Genomic DNA, 20,479 nt, shown 5'->3' with positions numbered 1-20,479 from the left:
AAGTTACATTCATTAATGGCGTGATTATAGTTAGTCTAAATTTCTTAAAACAACTTTTTTTAAGGACGACAAGGTTAACTAGTGTAAGTGAGTTATAATACATGAATAAATGCATTCAACTAATAACCTACAGTCACCAATAGCGACTAAAACCCACTTTGTTGGTTACTTCTGGTTTGTTTTTGATCGACCTTAGTCGACCGTGTAGCAAAAAAGGTTAATTATTGAGCACGGTAGTGGTCATATAGATTCTTTTTCGTCGAAAAGTTGTTCTTGGCTTTGTTGTTGCTAATAGGGCAATTTTTTTCCGCTGTTATCTTAATTCTCAATTCTAGCATTTTTCTTTAATATCTTGATTGAAATCAAATCGTAATATATGTTTAAAATTTTTAGACTAAATTTTCAGATTTAAAACCGCACAATTAGCGTGTGTGCTTCGAAGCGTAGACGAGTGCTTTTTTCTTATCGTTATCTTCGGTATAAACACCACGTCCTTCGTTTCTTCGCTCTTTTAGTTTACCGCTCGTAATAAATTATTATGCAGCCGCCACAATAAGAATAGTATTAAATTCTAACATTACCTATAATACTATGTGATTACAGATTATCCAAATTCCCAAGACAAACGTCTTTAAGCGACGACAAGGTTAACTATAGTGTGAGTTTACATGTCAACACATGGTACAGGAGTTGTACAAAGCGTATTTACACCTATTCTTTACCAAACTTTCATTCCTTGTACGTCTTAAGTTTAATAAGTTATAATACACGAATAAATGCATTCTATCTACTACTCCACAGTCACCAATGGCGACTGAAACCCGCTTTGTTGGTTACTTTTGATTGATCTCAGTCGATCATTGTAGTGATGGGGTTAATTAATACTATGCTAATTAGTTTATACCGTGCTCATGCATTAGATCTGTGATCACTTATTATTATGTTAGTTAGTTTTATACTTGCTTACTCATTAAAGCTCTGCTCTCTTGCTTTTATAGACTTTGCTTCAGTTTGTTTGGATTTCTATTTATCGACCACCGTAAGAGAGAATGTTAGAAAAAAAGTTGTGTTTTTCTTTCAGCTTTCTGACCCTTATAATCGAACGTAATCTCTTATCTATGCACATTTCATAAAATGTATACCGGCGTATGTTACATTATAAAGTTTTGTTAAAGGTTGGTGGATTGGTGCGATGGTTGTGTATCGTTGTAAAGATGTAATTGTAAACCGTGCGCAATTGGTGTACTTTAGTAACGTATGTTGTTATGTACACTTCTTCTAAAATCTGGTAATATTAATTATTAAATAAAATACCTGGATTCTCTAAATTATTTCATGCTGGTTATAGACTCCCACGTAGTTCAAGTTCATTTTGTTTAATTCTTCCTGCGGTGTGATTGTATAATGGAAGAGAAAGAATCAATATGCAAGTATGAAGATACTGTGGTGCAAGAAAGTGCTGATGGATTTACAGTCACCGTGGTTGATAAAAAGAAACCACAAAAAATAATAAAAGAAAATGAAGCAGAAGATAAACCGCAGGTTAAACTGTATAAAAGGCGTTTTCTTATTTTGGGAATATTTTGCATATACTCAATGTCAAGTGCTTTTCAGTGGATGGAGTATGCAATAATTTCTAACATTATTGTAAAGTACTATAAAGGCACAAGTATGCTTGCTGTACAATGGACATCGATGATATATATGCTTTCATATATCCCCTTAATGTTTGTCGCCACTTGGATGTTGGATAAATGGGGTTTAAGAAAGATCCTATTGGTTGGTTCTGCTCTCAATGCAATCGGTTCCTTAATTAAGATCGGAAGTGTCAATCCAAATCTGTTTGCAGTATCATTTTTCGGTATGTTTGGTTTCCTTATGTTTATTAAAAGGCGAAAAGCACATAAAAAAACATATGTGGATAATTGTTAGCAATCCTTTCCTACAGGACAAACAATTGCGGCATGTGCACAATCTTTTATTCTTGAAATTCCACCGAAAATTGCCTCCGTCTATTTCGGTCCCACAGAAGTTTCTACAGCTACCTCTATGGGGGTGTTTGGAAATCAGGTATGAATGATAAGCCAAGGTTTATGTAAGAGATTGACATGTTTTTTCAACAAGTAATATATATTATTATATATATTTATTTTTTTCAAAAAACCACCTACGTACCTCTTTCAATCTGTTTAAGAGGCAGATTGTTTACTTGAATTGGATTTACAACACAACTGTACTTTGAACCTACCAGGTCTCAAAGTCTGTTATTCCAAAGTCTAGCCTTTCTTGTTTTTATGTGAAGTTACAAAAATTACATAAAACTTACCAAGATGGACTTTGAGCAGTGTTCATACTCTTAAAGATTATGTTTTGAAACACAAATTTAAATCTGCATGGTCTTCTATTTAATTGTAGTGGGTACTTGTCTTACTTTTAACTTTAGGCCATGTTTATAGTACTTATGAAGTGGTGTTTTGTTAAGAGCTATTTTTTCTTTATTATTAAACTTTAAATTTTGTTAATTTTTTCTTAATTAGCTTGGAGTTGCTTTGGGGTTTGTTCTTCCACCTTTAATGGTCCCACTTGGTACAGATGATGAAATAGCATCAGGACTTCGAATAATGTTCATTTCTTCCGCAGCTGTTTGTACTCTTGTTGTTCTACTAATATTTATAGGTAGTTGAATATGTTTGGTAGAGTCATCCAACACTCACACTAAGCAATCTTGATACTTTACAGTGATAAAAGATGAGCCACCACTTCCACCAAGTAAAGCTCGTGCTATATCAATAGCAGCAGAATCATCCAACCAAGCCACTCATGCAACGTCGCTTAATAACTATAAGCGTTCCATTAAAGTTTTGATGAAAGATATACCGTTTCTGGTTTTATTAATTTCTTATGGTAAGATTGTAAAATACTGTTTAGGCCTATATATATAATTCTTTTTTTTAATTTCGTTTTGTTATAGGTATTAATACTGGCACCTACTACGCCATTGGAACATTACTGAATCAAATCATTGAAGAGTACCATGAAGTTGGTAGTTATGTTTTTTTGAATGGAAATAGTTTACATTACGCATATCACTAATCACATACTGTGTACAGAATGCTGAAAAACAAATCGGTGAAATTGGCTTGACCATGGTGGTTGCTGGTTTGGGTGGATCAGTTATTTGTGGACTTTTTCTAGATAAAACTAAATTGTACAAGTAAGTTGTGAGTGTTGTTGTTCATATGCATCGCTGTTGATACTATTTTCCCTAATTGCAGGTCAACAACTGTTGGAATATATGTGCTATCATTGGCGTTTATGTGTGTATTCTCATTCACACTAAGCCTTGGTCTTCTTTGGTTGGATTACCTCACAATAGGCCTTCTTGGGTAACACAATCACACAATGACTCGTAAGTTGTAATGATTTAAAAAGCTTTTTTTATGTTGTAGCTTCTTCATGACGGGTTACTTGCCCATTGGTTTTGAGTTTGCTGCAGAAATTACTTTTCCAGAATCTGAAGCCACTTCCTCTGGATTGCTGAATGTCTCAGCCCAGGTGATAAAATGAGCTTGTTTATAAAGCAGTGTATGTTGTTAACTTTAAAGTTTACTTGGAACTTATTTAATCGATACGATAGCTTAATCCATCCTTTAACGAGATTTAAACTTTTTTATGAATTATTTATGAACAGATATTTGGAATCGTGTTAACTCTGAGCTCGGGGCAGCTTTTAGATCATTTTGATGCAGGTGCTGCAACCAAGTTCATGTCAGCAGCACTGTTGGTGGGAACTATACTAACAGGTAGAATTTTGAAAATACAATTTGTTTATTTGTTCTACTGTAACACTTTTTGTGTTGCAAAAATAAAAAAATAAAAAAAATGTGCAAGTTTTGTGTGGCAAAAAACACATGTTTTTTATTACTTTATTGAATCGTTTTTTTTTACACGGTTGCAATTGGTTACATACCACTTCACTTACGTCACTCGCGTCTCGCACGCAATTCCGTAACTCCAGTTTATCGACCTGCGTTAATTCAATTAGCATGGCTGACCCAATTTGTCGGAAAAGATTAAACCGAATCTGTCAAAATCAATCGTACGTATTGTTTTGATCCTTTAATTATTTTCTACAGTTCTTATAAAGTCGGATCTGAAAAGACAAAACGCTAATTACCAGGTATGTAGTGTAGTTACTTGTTGAATGAATGGATTTATTTACCTGCGTGGCGGGGCAGTTTCTTACATCTCGTGCATGCTTTTATCTCTGTTAATAATTGTTTATGGGGGGATTCTGTTTGTTTCGTTGAAGGCATCTTACCCGATGCCTTGTGCCTCGTTGCGATGCGGCGCTCTAACCACAGAGTCGGACAAACGGGTTTTTATAACGAATAATTGTTACGTTTATAATGACGGTTTGCTCCGGGTCGTTGCTTTAACGGCCAATCGCCTGGCCTGTCTGTCTAGTCTCGTATAAGCTCAACTAAATACGGATAACTATAAAACGTAATTTAATAAAAGTAGTCCAAAAAAATCTTAAAAATTTACAATTATCGGTTACATAGCACCTTTCGTGAAATAACAGCTCAATACAAGACTTACAAGTATTACCCATCGACTTTATGTAACAATTAGCTCACAGTAAAATAACCTTTCGCCAACACAATATAATCAGAACAACTGACACACCCAAAACTAGAAGGAGGAAAAGCGCGCGGCATTTGACGCCAGCAATCAGGCTAGTGGCAAGGAGCACGCGGAAACGTTGAGTTAAACAAATGTAGAAAACAATTCGTGCGTAATTAGTGGATAACAACTAGTAATAAGGGAACACAAACAAACACAAATAGTGTGAAGAAACAGAATCTAAATTAACAGACAGTACAGCTTTTACACAAGTAACAACGAATACAACTATTACTAACGTAATAGAAACTAGGGTATAGGCCTACATATCTTAAAGACAAAAAAAAACGGCTCGGGTGTCAATCAAATAATAATGTTACATCCACGACAATGATATTATTTAATACAATATTTCGTACGCAGATACCAAGCGGAAAAGAAGATATCGAGCTTACTAGCAAACCGATTCTTAATGCCAATTGTAATAGTAACAATAATACCGACCAAAATGCGTCTGATGACACCAAACTTATCCGTTTAACCTCAGTCTCATCATGTTACAGCACTGGATTGGAATAATGTAACTTTACGTGACAGTTAATAATTGTTGTGCTAATTTTTACGATTTAATAGTTATTTCTTTATCTTAACATTACGCTACCTTGTTATTAGTTATTGATTAGGTTTTGTTGTCGTGTATATTATATACATCATCAATGTACTTATACCGTGTGCTTGTGTATATAGGTTTACAAACCATTGGTGTTAACCTGGACGGTTTATTTCCAGGTATGCTTGCTTAGCTAATATTATGTGTGCATTATGAGACATTATCGGGAATTGAGTGTTTGCATGAGATATTTATAGATAAACGCTCCAAAAACCAACAACGCTTCAAAAATAGCCTCTGATGTTTACCACTACTCGCGTGGTAAACATCAGAGGCTAAACATTTGGGCACGACCAATATATCGTATGTTCGTATCTAAATGCATTTCATATGCAGTCATCAATTTATTCACTCGCGTTGTTGGTTTGATTGTTGTGAATAAATTATATATTACAGACAAATAAAAGCCACACGGGAAATATATATGTACTTAACAGTGTTATAGCAAACTTAGTTGAAGTAGCATACCAACGAAAAAAAGTTTGTGTTTTGACAGAAACGCTTAAACTTGTTGTAAAAGTACCACCAAAGTTTCAAACGAAATAGCTTCTGAAAATATGTCTGTCACAACCGCAAATTCAACCGCTGGAGTAAAAAGTCAGTCGTGCGAGAATGCATAGGTTTTTCAATAATAAAAAGTGTCACTCAACTTTGAGCGTTTCTAGTTTCTTAACTAAGAAAATTCAAAATTCTTGTTTTGGATTTAGTATAATGAATGCTTTTTCTTAGCGAATATATAAAAAAAATTCTCTGCCGACTCAGCACTTTTCCTCATATATGTAGTAGGGCGGGGGAGAATGGGACACCTTTAGCACATAATATCCAAATATCCTGATCGTATTTTAAACAATTAACAACGGTCTAGGGGAGTCGTGAGGATACGCTTTTATAATTCTTTGCATTTTCTTTGTTTATACCAAATTGGGCGAGAAAATAGAATGAAAAGGTGTCCCATCTTCCCCCAACCTACTATATATATATAGTTGTATAGTTAACTAGTCGGGCTGTTCATATTTTAAAATTTAGCGTATGGCATTTATACAGTGGTACACATTCATGTAAGGTATCCTTTCCAACTTAAGTCATTAAAATTATGGGTGTACCAGGTTTCATCAGTATAACAATAATAAATCATCGCACAATATTTACAAAACGAAATGTATAGGCTACAATTAAACAACTTCGTATTTGTGACGGAACTTTATGTCGCCGAACATTCGGCCAACAGCTTCATAGCATGGATCGAGCCAACAGCGGACGCAGGTCGACCAGCAGAACTTACAACAACCCAAGTCAATCGTCATTGCTTTGACACACGGTCCAATACACCTTAGTTTAAATTATACGTAAGCACAATAAGGGTTGAAAGGTAGCCTATACGCGTCATGAGGAAAAGTCGAGTAAAGTATAAAACGTAGCTCGATTCTGCCATCAGTAAGGTCGACGCTATATATAGTGTCTTTCGGCAAAACAGATAATGTTTACTTTCTCTTGTGATCGGAAAACGATATTCAATAAAAATTAGATGTTCTGTTTCAAACACCTTGTGCCAGCTTACGAGTGATCTAGTAGGCCTATGAGCGATTTTTTGTATGGTTGACAATTCGAACAAAGCTTTTGTGACCACTGGGTGGGGGCAGTTGTAGGTGTCGCTGCTATCAATGCGGGCGTATGTATTCATGGGCAAGACACTGAACAATTGCCCCAACCCAGTGGTCACTAATGGGTTGTCCAAGATGTCAGCTATGGATAATAACGAAAAATCCCAAATAATCACATACGTGGTAACTCGTCAGCTGGCGCAAAGTGTGGCCTATAACAGAACATCCGTGTTATAACGACTGTGGTTGCCCCGGTTTGTGAGGGTAAATAAGTTACATTAATTCCTTTATATTATAACATTAGCAACGAGTATTACGTTGTTAGCAGTTTGCCATGGAACATACACTTACCAAATGTGGTAGCAACTCTGACAAGCAAACACAAATCCCCACAAGAGGGCGCAAGGCCCACCGCATAAAATCGATAAAAAGATGTACCAGCAACTTTTAGCACATCGAAAAGTTTTGTAACTACACGACCAAACACCTTTTACTGAGTGAGTTCCATCCGGCTCCGCAAATGCGTCTTCAAACCAAACCTATGACACGAAAATATAAATATACGTTTTGTATTCTACAGTAAACCGTTATAGAAATTGTAAACATACCCTGACATGTTCGTTTTTCCCTGTTGGATCTCTGTTATCAAGGTCAAACCCGTATTTACTGTCAGCTACACTAATTTCGCTCATGTTTCTAGTTTGTGTGAAATGATATTCAAAAATCAAACGTATCTTATATATAACGTGGTGTTGCTATGCTGTCAAAGCTGAAGTCAATATTTATAATGCTATAATAGGTGGAAATAACCGTCATTCAATGATCAGCACGAACCAATCGCACTCATTCAAAGAAAATATTCGACTCTTTATAGCTATAGTTACCACCTGTTTAAGTAAATTTTCAATTCAATGCCATTTTATTGAGAAAGGTTTGTCCATTTGAGGTTGATAAGATTGTGATGAATAGAAAATATGGTCACAACAATAGTTACTGCTGGGCCAATACATGAGGTTTGTTTACATAATACGATATATACCGCAATGAACAATGGACGGTGAGAAAAGAACCGTTATTATTCAGCACTTTAAAAAACTATAATTATACCATCATAGGTGTCGATTGATATAAGTTTCGGTACTTGTCTGCTTTTAAACCGAGTGTGGTAACAACCAACAATATATACCAAGTTTACAATTGTATATTAACTAATATATTATAGGGTGGGGGAAGACGGGACACCTTTAGCACATAATATCCTAATTGTGGACTTTTTTAAAACTCTGTTTACGAGTACCTATATTATGATAGACAAAAACAAATGTTACAGTAATATTCGACAGTATACTCGCAGTTCAACAAAATGCGCGGCAATAAAGGTGGATACTGTTGTGGATGGTGAGAGCATAGAGATTAAAACACAAAAGAAGTTTTAATCTATTTGGTGATAGTTCTTATGTAGTACCATGGTGTAAATAAACGTTGGTTAGAGACTGTCGTTTTCCGGTCAGCTATGATAAAGCAATAAAGTTATACATTTTTATTCATTCGACTAGTTATTGTATATACAGATACATGTGTCATTTCCGCGATGGTACAACCACGGCCTACTAAAGATATCTTTAAAGATAGTATAGGCCATGGGACAACAAATTGAAAGTTTTCTATTAATAGTATTCTGCAACAAGTTAACCTACCAAAATTAACGAGCTGCACTAGTTTCTTTGCTATACATACAATTTATATAGTAGGGTGGGGGAAGATGGGACACATTTTCATTCCGTTTTGTCGTCCCATTTGGTACAAAACAATAAACATTCAAAGGATTAAATAAAACTTATCTCCACGGGCCACGGCACACATACCATTGTTAATTGTTTTGAACATAATCAGGATATTAAGTGATGCAGGTGTGCCGTCCTATTAAAAATGTATAGCTTTTTTGATTTTATTCTTAATTACAGCCATGTTTACTACTTGCCTAAGTATTTTAACCAACTCAAAATATCTACCTACACTCCAAGTTGGTTAGCCCGTGTCTCTAACCTAGAGGTAATGGATTCAAGGCTCGTCGCTGCTACCATTAAGGGCGTATGTGTCTCTGGAAAAGATATTTAAAAGGGCAATTGCTCCAAGCCGGTGGTCACCAATGGTTTGTCCAAATTATTATCCACGAACACAAAAAAAAACACCCCCAAAAATAATCACCAACAAAATAACATGTATGGTATTTTGTAAGCTGGCACGAGGTGTATGAAACAGAACATCCGTGTTCAACGACTGTGATTTTTCGGCCACGCGAAGACAGCGTTAGTTACATTCACCGACTTCTGTCCTCAACCTGGCGTCACCTCATTGCAGGCGGACACGCATCATTTTCGCACCATTTTTGATCCTCGTGTGCTTACGGGTTACCACACTTTTTAACTTTTGTATGAATTTTGCTTTAATATGGCTTATAACTTTATAATTAGCCCGTTAAGTATCTTGCCCAAGCAGACATACGCTGATCAAACTGGGTACCCTATAGTTACGATGCAAGCGCCACCACGGAGCCTCGGCGCCCGGATTAAACTGCGATACTAGATTCAAACCAAATGTGAAACGTTTAAAAATGAACATCTATAGTAGGGTGGGGAAGATGGGACACCTTTGACACATAATAACTAAATATCCTGATCGTGTTTTAAACAATTAACAACGGTCTATGAGAGCCGTGAGGATAAAGTTTTATAAAAAAATCGTTAAATGTTTGTTTACTACCAAATTGGAAAAGTAAATAGACTGAAAAGGTGTCCCATCTTCCCCCACCCTACTATGTGATTGATATGTTTTTTTTGCAGCAATAGAACAACTGTTGTATTCGTTTTGACTGCAAGAATATACTGTCGAATACTACTGCAGTTATTGTTTTCGTTTATTATCAAACGGGTATCCGTAAAGTGGGATTTAAAAAAGCCTTGTCCTACCCCATTCTTCTAATATTGTATCCCCATTCGGTTATAAAACTATAATTATCAGTAGCTTATCCTATTGTTACTAAATACCGCTACAACAAATCATTTCCCCTTATAAATGATAATTGTTGGCAAACATTGTTAGTTTTGGTAAGCGAACTTTCCATTTTATGATCGTGGCATCATTAAAAATACTAAAAATAGTCAGTGAAAATTAATCTTTGTATGCAACATACTAGAATCACTCATGTAAATGATTCTCAATTTCAAATAAGTAATAAAAAAATAAAAACTAACTAATGTTTTAGATGGAACACACGGGTTACAAAACAAAACATATATATTTCCAACAAATGCTAAAATAACATATTTAAACACAAAAGGATATGCACTTTAGTGAGAAGAAAATTACATAATACACAGTTTAAAAAAAATAAAGTGTTTCTTTACATTAAAGTGTAACTTGCATCCAAATTCTACTTTTTATTGGGTTGATTTTATTCTAAAAAATATATTATTAAATATACAAATTTTGATTACAGTGTCGCAATACTAAAGATACAGAATAACCTACTCAACATATACAATAGCACACTGCTCGTAAAAAAAGTAAAAAATGAACTTATTTTATAGATTTTGTCAATCACCAATTCTATTCCCCTAAATGTCATTATCAAGTTGGTTTATTAATTCATCACAAGACAAATTGATTCTTGATGTTGTCACATGACCACGTTCATTAACTCCATCATCACATACAGTTATGTGCGCTAAAACATAAGTTGATATAAATCTTTATTCCTATAGCTTAGCTAGTAATAATTCTCGCACTTAAAATATTAAAATAACAAAAAATCCACAACATATTAAAACCTACAAATCCAAGGTGGCTTTTACAAATTAATTTTGTGTACTGTACCATTTATTTTCTTAAAAGAAATCTTAAACCACAAATTCAAGACAGCAAATTTAAAGTTGACAATTTAAAACAAAGTCTTTAAGTATAAAGCAATCAAAGAGGAAGTTGCAAAATAGCAAATTAACATGATTGTTGGTTAGGGTTTAATTTCCTTCTAACTATCAGTTAATATGGAAGCAAAGGGTGGCATAAGTAAGGTGGGCGATACATTGATATAGAAAAAACAAAATTGTAAGATGGTCAACATGATTTATATAACACCTGATAACAAGAATCTTTACATTAATTAAACTACATTTAAAAAGAAGCTTCCCGTACAGCGTTAACTTTTAAAAGGTGCTGCCAGTACAACAGAGATTTCACAAACCAATTTCTATTCGCCAACCAATATGTAACTGATAGCACAGAAGTGTGTGTTGGAAATACGGCAATTAAAGCAGATATAACCATTTGCATTTGCGCAGAGGTTCTACTACGTTACCACTCACCTTTATCAGGGGAAACATCATCATCGCTATCAACTGATTCACTTGTGTCATGAACTTCTGGTTCCTGTGATTCCGATTCACATGCATCTGGCTCAAATGATTCCAGGTCTATTTGTAAATGTAATTATTCAAAATATAACAACTACCACACACTACAAACTAACAATACGCTAAATTAAAATTTCTAAAAAAGGTAATTTTCATAAACTAGAATATAGTTATAACATACCTGATGTTTGATCATTGCAAGCAACAGTTTCTTTTATAGCTGGATTCTAAAATGCAATATTTTTTTAGTAGTTTTCAAAACTGATTGTTTGGACCAATTGAAGTCCATACAGCATAGGTTCCATAGAATAAGAGAATTAATTTTTGGTGATTTTCATTCGATATAAGAAAAACATATTTTTGCATCTAGTGTTTTTTCCTTTACAGTGTAAAATTGTCTACTCAAATGAAGAATTCCACGGTGGGCGTTGTGCGAAAGTTTTGAAAAGTATGAAAACCAAATTAAAAAAACACATTTATATTATATATATTGAAGACTATTACCTTTTCTGATGTGTTAGAATCCAACTCCTTTTGCTGTAATGAAATTCATAAGTTATTATTCCTTATCCTCACAAGATGAGGCAAACCATAATTACAACCTGCTAATGAGTTACTACGTTCAAAGCCTTTTCATATGGTCATTTGTACAACCCAATAATGAACTTTGGTGTTGGCAAAATACTGGTAAGTGTCACCATAGAACGCCAAACCAAGGACAGTATTAGGAACAATTACTTGTTGGTTATAGGGTCGTGCAAATCAAAATTTGCATATAGGTTGAGATTAAAACTAAAGTTTCAAAAAATAAAACGGCTTCCAAAAGAAACAAGCAAAAAATTGAATACAAGAATGTAAATTAGCGAGTGATTCTGTGAGTTTAAGTAAGCCAGACAGGACCTTATAATACCAAAATTCGCAATAACAAGACCACGTGTATCACCAAGCAGGCTGAATTTCGGAACTTATGTTTATAATGCCGTTCCATTTTTTTTTGTTATGAGAATGCTATAAAGGCCTCCAATATGCAATTATTTAGGTAACAAAACTTATTTCTATGCGAAACAACTTCATACCTTAAGTTGGATAATGAGCAAATCCTCTTCAACGCGCAGCATGCTACAAACAGCAATAGGAGAAGCCTTTACACCGTCCGCATGTTTAAACAGTAGTGTGTATAAATCGCACACATTTTGACCTGATGCAAATCTTCTTACCTGAATAAAAAACATTACTAGCCAAGTAAAATAAAGACTGTTTTATTATAAATCTGTTTCCAACTAACTTCATCATGTTTTAAACCTAAAGAATCTTAGTAGAGCTGTTTAGACACAGCGCACCAGAACACCGATCTGGCAGATCGATGAATATTTTAGGTTTACTTAAACGACTTTTAGTAGGTCTGGGATAAATAGCTTTATTGAACTTATAATTCTAAAAGTAAAGATCACTTAAAACTCGAGGTAAAATGTCATGTTGTAAAACATTGTGTATTAACATTTTAATATCTACCTCCAAATTGTCTTTGTCAAATCCAGCTTTAATGTTGTGCCACTGATGTTTGCTTTGACATTTTCTTAAACAGAACACTGCGTTGTTTCCTGAAACATCAACCCGAGACCTTTGTGGGTCAATGGTGGAACCAGCATCAAATTCTATCCATAATTGAAAGACTGAGTTGACCATATCATCATCAAGGCATTCTGACAAGCAGCAAAACTGCAGCATATTGTCATATACCGCATACCTAATCATAAACACAACATAATAAGGGATGATTCATTCATTTTTGTGCAACGTGGTCACATGGCAAACAAATGGTTGTAATCTGGTGTAATTATGAGTTTATAACATGCACCGTGTCTAGTGGGGTTAAACCTAATATCTGATTACAAGTTGGTAAACACTTTGTGGGTGAGTGACTTTTATTTATCTTTGTAGAACCACCATGTTTAGTTGGATCAAATCATGGACAGCACACGCGCACAATACAAGGATACACAGAGCTGCTAATTATGTGATGCATGCCAATCTTGTAAGGTGCTAAGCAGTGACCATTCTAATTTTAATGTGATATTAATTTTACAGCAATCTTTTAGGAATTTTGAAACAACTTGGTTTTGTTTTTTTAAAAATGCTCTTATGTAGTTCTCTTTTTTTCACACAGAGACAAAACATAGGTCTATTATTTAAATGCTAAACTGCTAAATGTTTTTATACTAAGAAAACGCCCCTAGGAAAAGTATGTGTTAAAGTTTAGGTCAGGAAAGCCAAACATTTATTGCATTCCAGTAAAAATTAAAACTAGGTGACTTTGCACACACCCACAATAGTAGCAGCTACATAACTGTTAGTTTATAATCCATTGTTTATAAAGCAATCGTGATAAGCACTGTGATAAAACAAGGGACTTCATTATGTATGTTCTTATTTTAAATTTAAAACTATGCAACCCATTGGATCCATAAAAGTAAACGTACCATAAACTTTCTTCAAATATGTGTGGAACTTCAATGACAAATGTAACAAAGTGGTTGTCCTGTTGGAAAGAATATTGTGGGCATCGTCGAATTAGACCTTCATACTTCATCACCATATCGATCAAAAATGCAGAACTTTTGGTTAAAACTTCAACTTTTCCTGGAGCAGTTGCTGGATCAGCTGAAAAATATAAAACAATAAAGTTATATACAATTACAATTGGTAATTCAACTATTAAAGTTTATTTTTAAAACATCTGTTAAATAACAGATCGGAACCCTTAAGATTAAACCAAAGGTTGTCCCTTCAGCAGTGCTCTTTTATGAAAAATGTGCTTTCAAAAAAGCAATTTGTTTGCAAAAGGCAGACACATGGAAAAATAGTGATATTTATTACTTTTCTTCCTAAAAATCTATCGAAAAAAAAATTGATTTGTCCGCTACTAGGGAAACCTAATTTATACTTTTGAGCAAAATTTACCAAAAAGATCATCATCGTCCTTCCAATTGACTCCTTGTTGATAATGCCTTCGATCATCTTCAACAAACACAGCTTGTTTCTGCTGATCACATGTTTCGACATTCTTCTGCTTTTGCTTTTTACTTAAAATAAGAGGATCAGATAAACACCCTTTTTATATTTAATTGTAAAACATTACAATATTGTTTATCACTTTAAACCAGCAGTGATAGTATTAAATCTGGTACATGTATAGTATTGACATTTATGTATACAGTATTTCTTTGAATATTCTGTCTGGTGAGGAAAATACTTTTAAATGTGTTGCTGGACAAGCAGAAAATCCAAACAAAGAGATCTAATAGGTCATTATTAACAGGGAGATCAAAGGGATAAAACACAGATTACAGTAAATATTATAAAGTGGGCTTACAATTAAGAAATCCCATTTTCTTTTTATTACAACATAAAAAATCTGATCAAGTAATGTTTGATTAAGTTTTGGTAAAAAGTACAAATAATTGAGTAAGAACTGTAATCTTTAAGATACATTTTTAATTAATTCCACATACTTATTTCTATGATGGGAAGGATCTGTATGTGTAGTTTCCTTGTTTGTATTTATTACTTTTTCACTGTTTGTGTTTTCACCGCCAAGATTTCCTTCGGAATCTAAAGATTACAGAATTGGCATTCAATAAGTTATTTGTTAAATTTAGTAAAATAGGATATTTTATTCGACAATTAAAAGCCCAAACCTTGGTTGTTAATTGACAACTGACAACATATGAAATGGTGGGGTTCATTGGTTTGGGATTTTCCTAAGATTTAGATAAACTTGATTCTATACGTATAATACAGCATATTTAAATACCTTTTTGAGTACATTCTTTAACAAGTTGTGGACAAGTGAAGGGAAGAAGTTTAGGGGGAGGGGGAGCGGGTAATACTTCGAGCGTGACAGTTAATCGGTGGCGATTCTTGTCAAACTTCGCAAAACCTATAAATAAAACTGTAATCACCCACCAGACCTCTTAGGGGCAAACCAAAAAATACAATTTGTATGTAGATAGACATAATGGTACCTTTAGATCACAATTGAAGAAATCTATATATATACAAATTTTCAGTCTTAAATTGTATGCCCCTTTACCTCTCATACAACCATTTTCATGCGAAAAAATATTTTACTACAACATTCTAAAGAAGTTATAAACCAAAGCTAGTAGGCGACCAAAACAAGTAAAGGTTAATTCAGAGGTTAAAAAACCGTAGTAAATAGTAATCCATAGATACAAACTATGTACCAACCTTTATTTTCATCCACAGGATAAGGAAGTTCAAAATCTAATTTGTATTTGGCTGGTTTGACCGACTCCAAAAGCACTCGACGTTCAAATACTTCAAGGTTTACAGAGTTAGCTGCACTTAACAATGGAAGGTCGATGGTTATGACGAGTTCTTTGGGCCACGTATCTGGCATCACATCAGGTGCAAGCCGATAATTCTGAATATAATTACATTTTGAAATACTAAAATGGTAATTATTGTATTATTTTAACACAAGAAAATGACATTGTTATAACTGAATGCACTTGATTATGTTTGCTAAGTTTTAATTTGCAAAACAGCTTCATATGATTTGATTGGAATTTGATTGTTCCATTGTACTGAAAAGTGTTTGCAGTTCCAGGGAGGCAGGATATTGGTATGTGCATCTGATATTATAGAAATGAAGGAAGGCAAATTTAGCCCACCTTCTTTATGCATCTGAACTACAGAGCGAAAGCATATTCTTGTAAAAATAATAATTGTAAGATACATTTTTCACTCTTACACAGTGTGTTAGGGAACTAAGAAAGCCAGCCTTTTCCAACATAATCGATCTAGCAAGACATGTAATTTTGATTCAAAAGGCTAAAAATCTAGGATTTATGGTAATTTTATTTGGACAATATTAAAAACAAATTTAAAATATTTTATTTAAAATTGTAATCCTGTTCTCTTCCCAGTAGCATAAATGTTTTCAATATTTCATATGTTACTATCTGCAATTAATCGGCGTGGTATTACTGCTTTATCTTCTATTCGATTCCTGTAATACATTTCTACATTTATCTAAATTCTATTCCTTTTTTTAAATGACTTTCCGAAATATAGCGAATAAAGTATTGCACAGTGTACAAACAAAATTAATAAACCTGCATATTAAAGTATCCTCGATGTGTTATGCTGTACTCTGGTTCAATATAACCCCATTCTAAATCATTTTTTGTTGCAGCTTCACCGTTGAATGTAGGTTGCTTCATTTTTTTTGCTTTTTCCACATCTTGTTTACAGTGAGGGTAAGGTTTAGCTTTTGAAGCTTGTTTAACTTTCACTTCTGATTCAGTGTTTTCTCCATTCACTGTGTATAACATGTAATTAACAGAAAATTAAAATTAAAAAATCCAATTTTATTTTAAAAGGTTGTTTTTATTTCATGGGATGGTCTGGGAAGCGTAGGCGAAGGATTTAGGTCACAGTTGGCCTAAGCCCCATTACCTATGATTTCTGGCAAATTTATTTTGTATATTGCACTTAAGGCACTTGGATAAAAACAAATCAAAAATTGCCAATTCTGTTGTATTTTTAAAACTATATAAGGACGAAAGGACCAGCCATACATAATAAAGTGTTACCATCAGCAAATGGTGGACGAAGTCGAACATCAACATCTTCTAATGACGAGGAATCTTTTACAGTTTCATTAGAATGTGGTGTTCTTATAACAGATGACATTGGCAAACCTTTAGTTAAGGCAGATATATATAAACAATATAAATATTAACACAATTTAATATATTTAATAATTAGTTCATATTGTCTAATAAATTCCATTTAAAGTCCATACCTTTAAACGTCATTTTTGGCATACGTATGTTTACTTTATCTAATTCAACATCAAATTGTCGTTCAACGGCATCAAGTGCGGTGTCGTGGATCATTTTTCTAAAACGATCATTTTTCTTCAACAGGTAATAAGTATCCGGGTGAAAAACGACGTCATACACCATGCACTTTGTTCCAGACTAAAGATCAAATTGTTTGTTTTAGATTTTTTTAAGTAAACCAGTAACCAGAGCACAAACTTGCACAAAAATCCTGCTTTTTTTAGAAAGAAGATTGCCAACAATTACAACCACATTCCTTATAACCTGTAGCACTAGACTATACAACCTAATAAATCATTTCGACTCAAATTATAAACATTTGACGTTACCCAAAATTCTTAACTGGTACAAACAGACATTTTTTTGTTGGACTCACTTTTGTAACATCACAGAACAGGGAAAATTTTAAAAATATTAGACCATCTGATTAAATAATCTTTTATTAACAAGTTGTACTTTATCAACATCCTCTCTAGCTTGCGACACACTGTGTGGGATTGACCACTGCATTCCTCGTGTCTTGCCTTGCATCGATGGCCGACTTCTAGGGTGACCTAGGTTTTCATTGGTACATATGTTGATGAAACATTTTTGTTTCCCTAAAATTGGTAAAAACAGCTGTCAGTCTGTCACAAATGTGTTTTGTTTTTTAAATAATGAGACAGTGGAATTTCTTGTTTGTCTGGTCAGATAGGGAAACAATATTCACCCGTGTAGACGTGTAATTCAATACGGGGCGTTTCATTCCACTGTTGCAAAATGCAGAGTTTAAATAAAAAAAAATATATATTTTTAAAACAGAAATGTTACACCAGTTTTTACTATTTTAAAAGTTTTAGATTTATTTTTTTTTATTAAAAAATTGGATGAGAAACACAGGTTTAGGGATGCACATTACAGAATAATTAGGTATTCTAGGATATCCTAGAATACTTTATTTCGACTAGAATTTCGAATCTTTTTATATTTATAGGAAAAAATAATTTTACCCGCATAAGTCAGTTTATTGACTCTTTAATAGCAGCCTTGTTGGATCATAAGCTGTAAAATGATCAAAAAATTCATTGGGTAGTTTTATTGGGTAGTGTCACGAAACGTATAGCAGGCTTTGAAAAGACGTTGCGAAACGTTTACTCTCGAAAGTCCCACACAAACAAAAATTTTTTTTCAAAATTATTAGGTTTTAAAATTGTTACTATATTTCTTGCGATGACGTGTGATGACAACATTAAACAGAATACTGAATCCCGTAATTAGATTCAAATACAAAAGGATCCAAATCTCATAGATTTAAAATTGTGTAATGTGCATCCCTACACTGGTCGCCTGTAATTCGCAAACAATGCAATTGGTTATTGCAGAGAGCAAGTTTACAACACAAAAAAAATAATTAAAAAGACAGCTATGTTGACTTGTCTGTTATGTTTTAGATTATTTACTCAAGTGAATTCATTAATAGAAATACACACAAATAACACAAAACAATATATATTGTACATTTTGAAAATCAAGCTTAAACAATCTTTGTATTGCCCCACTGGCCACTGCTATAGTTTTTACCAGTTACCTAATTTTATTCAACAAGATCAAACTGTGCGAAATATATATATATAATCCTATTTTATTTAACTACGACACTGAATTGATGATTCAAACTCTCAAACTACCCAATATCGGTGGTTTTAATATATTCAGCAAGCATTTAAAAAAGCTTATTATAATTATTCTTTTTTCATCCATTTAATAAATGTTGTATCGCTTCAACACAGAATTTTAATACTTTTTTTAAAACAACAGTAACCGGCTTTGCTGCATACTGTGTTGGACTGTGAGAATACTGGCAAATAATACTGCAGTCTGCAACACTTGTTTTTGTCTATCATCAAACGAATATAATTATACCCGTATAAATAAAATTGAAAAAAGACTTGTTTTTGCCACATCTTTCCCACCTTTTTTTACATTTTTAATATGATTATCATTTATATGATTCGAACCATACCATTCCCACTTTCCAATATTAAATTGTTTTAATCTTTTATACAAGCAATATTGGATTTCACTTTTCGCACCACATACTTGCTTGTAAGTTCTGATGTATATTATATATATACTTTTTAACACTTTTAATACAACAAGAGATCACAGATCTAATGAATGAACACGTTTTAAACTAATTAGCATAAGATAGTAGAGTTGGGGAAGATACCTGTAACACATATTACCTGTAACACATATTATCCAAATAGCCTGATCGTGTTTTAAACAATTAACAACGGTCTGTAGAAGTCGTGAAGATAAGGTTTTATAATTCATTAAATGTTTTTTGTTTACTACCAAATGAAAAGAGAAAACAAATGTAAAGGTGTCCCATCTACCCCCACCCTGCTATATTAGTTAATCCTTTTACTACAACGGTTGACTGGGCTCGATCAAAAACAAATTTGAAGTAACCAACTACACGGGTTCTATTCGCCATTGGTGACTGTGGAGCAGTATGCAGAATGTATTTATACATGTATTAACTAATGAAACTTATGACGTATGAGGATTGAGTGATTGGTAAAGAATATGTGTAAATACGCTTTGTACAACTCCTGTACCATGTGTTTATTGTAAACTTACACTAGTTAACGTTGTCGTCGCTTAAAAACGTTTGTTTTCATGAATTTTGACAAACCGTAATCACGCAGTAATTAGGTAATGTTAGAAGTTAATATTATTCATATGATGTTGAATTAAAAATAATGTTTCAATTACGATTAATGATAATACGGTATAAGAGTAGTGCATTTAATGCGTCCCCACTTAAATGCTAATAGTTTGATTCAGTCGTGAATAGAGCACGACCGATTATCGGTTAGCCGATATATCGGCTGCATTTTTGGTGATTTACCGATTATCGGCAAGGGCAAAAAACGGCCGATATTATCGGCGCTAAGTAACCAGACGGCCAGCAACGTGCGTACGTAAGAATTAATGCAGAGCGATACCTTGTTCATAAACGTAAACTCATTCGTATACCTAATTCAACTCGTTCGTAAAAATCTAACGTATTAAATTAGGTCAAAGCGTCTGATCACGCACCCACCGCATGTCATGTTTATCAGGCGCGTGTAACGTCGAGGTTACTTTAGGTCACTTACGCGTCTTTACGTGTCAACGTGATACACAAATAAACTGCATTAGCTGATAAATATAATGTTTGTTTAATGGAAGGGAGGTAAAATTTATTTGAAAAAAATACAAATTAACCAATTAAGTAATTACAAGTTCACTAATAACTAATTAATAATA

At 33.6% G+C, this 20,479-nt stretch overlaps 3 protein-coding genes across 3 annotated transcripts in view; 1 reads left to right on the top strand and 2 right to left on the bottom strand.

Moving 5' to 3' along the window:
* Positions 1-1,339: 1,339 nt before the first annotated feature.
* Positions 1,340-5,714, top strand: LOC100181611 (feline leukemia virus subgroup C receptor-related protein 2). Its single transcript, XM_002125655.4, has 11 exons — positions 1,340-1,861; positions 1,949-2,070; positions 2,538-2,676; positions 2,740-2,904; positions 2,972-3,039; positions 3,111-3,214; positions 3,276-3,386; positions 3,450-3,555; positions 3,692-3,803; positions 4,137-4,180; positions 5,050-5,714. The coding sequence occupies exons 1-11, from the start codon at positions 1,405-1,407 to the stop codon at positions 5,203-5,205; spliced, it is 1,584 nt and encodes a 527-aa protein (XP_002125691.1). The 5' UTR covers positions 1,340-1,404; the 3' UTR covers positions 5,206-5,714.
* Positions 5,715-6,286: 572 nt separating this feature from the next.
* On the bottom strand, positions 6,287-7,643 carry LOC100178517 (caveolin-3-like). Its single transcript, XM_002125885.5, has 3 exons — positions 7,506-7,643; positions 7,249-7,436; positions 6,287-6,625 (listed from the first exon to the last, which is right to left on the bottom strand). The coding sequence occupies exons 1-3, from the start codon at positions 7,587-7,589 to the stop codon at positions 6,469-6,471; spliced, it is 429 nt and encodes a 142-aa protein (XP_002125921.1). The 5' UTR covers positions 7,590-7,643; the 3' UTR covers positions 6,287-6,468.
* Positions 7,644-10,176: 2,533 nt separating this feature from the next.
* LOC100179291 (protein kintoun) overlaps positions 10,177-20,479 on the bottom strand; it is a 12,539-nt gene continuing 2,236 nt past the window's right edge. The window contains exons 3-17 of the mRNA XM_009859604.3: positions 17,639-17,781; positions 17,143-17,320; positions 16,931-17,038; positions 16,451-16,656; positions 15,561-15,756; positions 15,124-15,249; positions 14,822-14,921; positions 14,271-14,392; positions 13,790-13,970; positions 12,822-13,056; positions 12,386-12,526; positions 11,814-11,846; positions 11,491-11,536; positions 11,262-11,369; positions 10,177-10,624 (exon numbers count right to left, since the gene is read on the bottom strand). Of these exons, the coding sequence (XP_009857906.1) occupies positions 10,515-10,624; positions 11,262-11,369; positions 11,491-11,536; positions 11,814-11,846; positions 12,386-12,526; positions 12,822-13,056; positions 13,790-13,970; positions 14,271-14,392; positions 14,822-14,921; positions 15,124-15,249; positions 15,561-15,756; positions 16,451-16,656; positions 16,931-17,038; positions 17,143-17,320; positions 17,639-17,781 (2,033 nt within the window). The 3' untranslated portion in view covers positions 10,177-10,514. The remainder of the gene's footprint in view (positions 10,625-11,261; positions 11,370-11,490; positions 11,537-11,813; positions 11,847-12,385; positions 12,527-12,821; positions 13,057-13,789; positions 13,971-14,270; positions 14,393-14,821; positions 14,922-15,123; positions 15,250-15,560; positions 15,757-16,450; positions 16,657-16,930; positions 17,039-17,142; positions 17,321-17,638; positions 17,782-20,479) is intronic.

The sequence above is a fragment of the Ciona intestinalis genome, chromosome 3, assembly GCF_000224145.3.
Source record: "Ciona intestinalis chromosome 3, KH, whole genome shotgun sequence".
Taxonomy (NCBI): domain Eukaryota; kingdom Metazoa; phylum Chordata; class Ascidiacea; order Phlebobranchia; family Cionidae; genus Ciona; species Ciona intestinalis.
This window is presented reverse-complemented; position numbering and strand designations above follow the sequence as displayed.

Excerpts from the sequence above, each read along its gene's own strand:
- LOC100181611 (XM_002125655.4), top strand. The coding sequence starts at position 1,405 with ATGGAAGAGAAAGAATCAATATGCAAGTATGAAGATACTGTGGTGCAA. Across the intron at positions 3,040-3,110 it reads TCATTGAAGAGTACCATGAA|AATGCTGAAAAACAAATCGG; the intron begins GTTGGTAGTTAT and ends TACTGTGTACAG. Across the intron at positions 3,556-3,691 it reads TGCTGAATGTCTCAGCCCAG|ATATTTGGAATCGTGTTAAC; the intron begins GTGATAAAATGA and ends ATTTATGAACAG.
- LOC100178517 (XM_002125885.5), bottom strand. The coding sequence starts at position 7,589 with ATGAGCGAAATTAGTGTAGCTGACAGTAAATACGGGTTTGACCTTGAT. Across the intron at positions 7,437-7,505 it reads GGAAAAACGAACATGTCAGG|GTTTGGTTTGAAGACGCATT; the intron begins GTATGTTTACAA and ends TTCGTGTCATAG. Across the intron at positions 6,626-7,248 it reads CAGAGTTGCTACCACATTTG|GTGTATTGGACCGTGTGTCA; the intron begins GTAAGTGTATGT and ends ATTTAAACTAAG.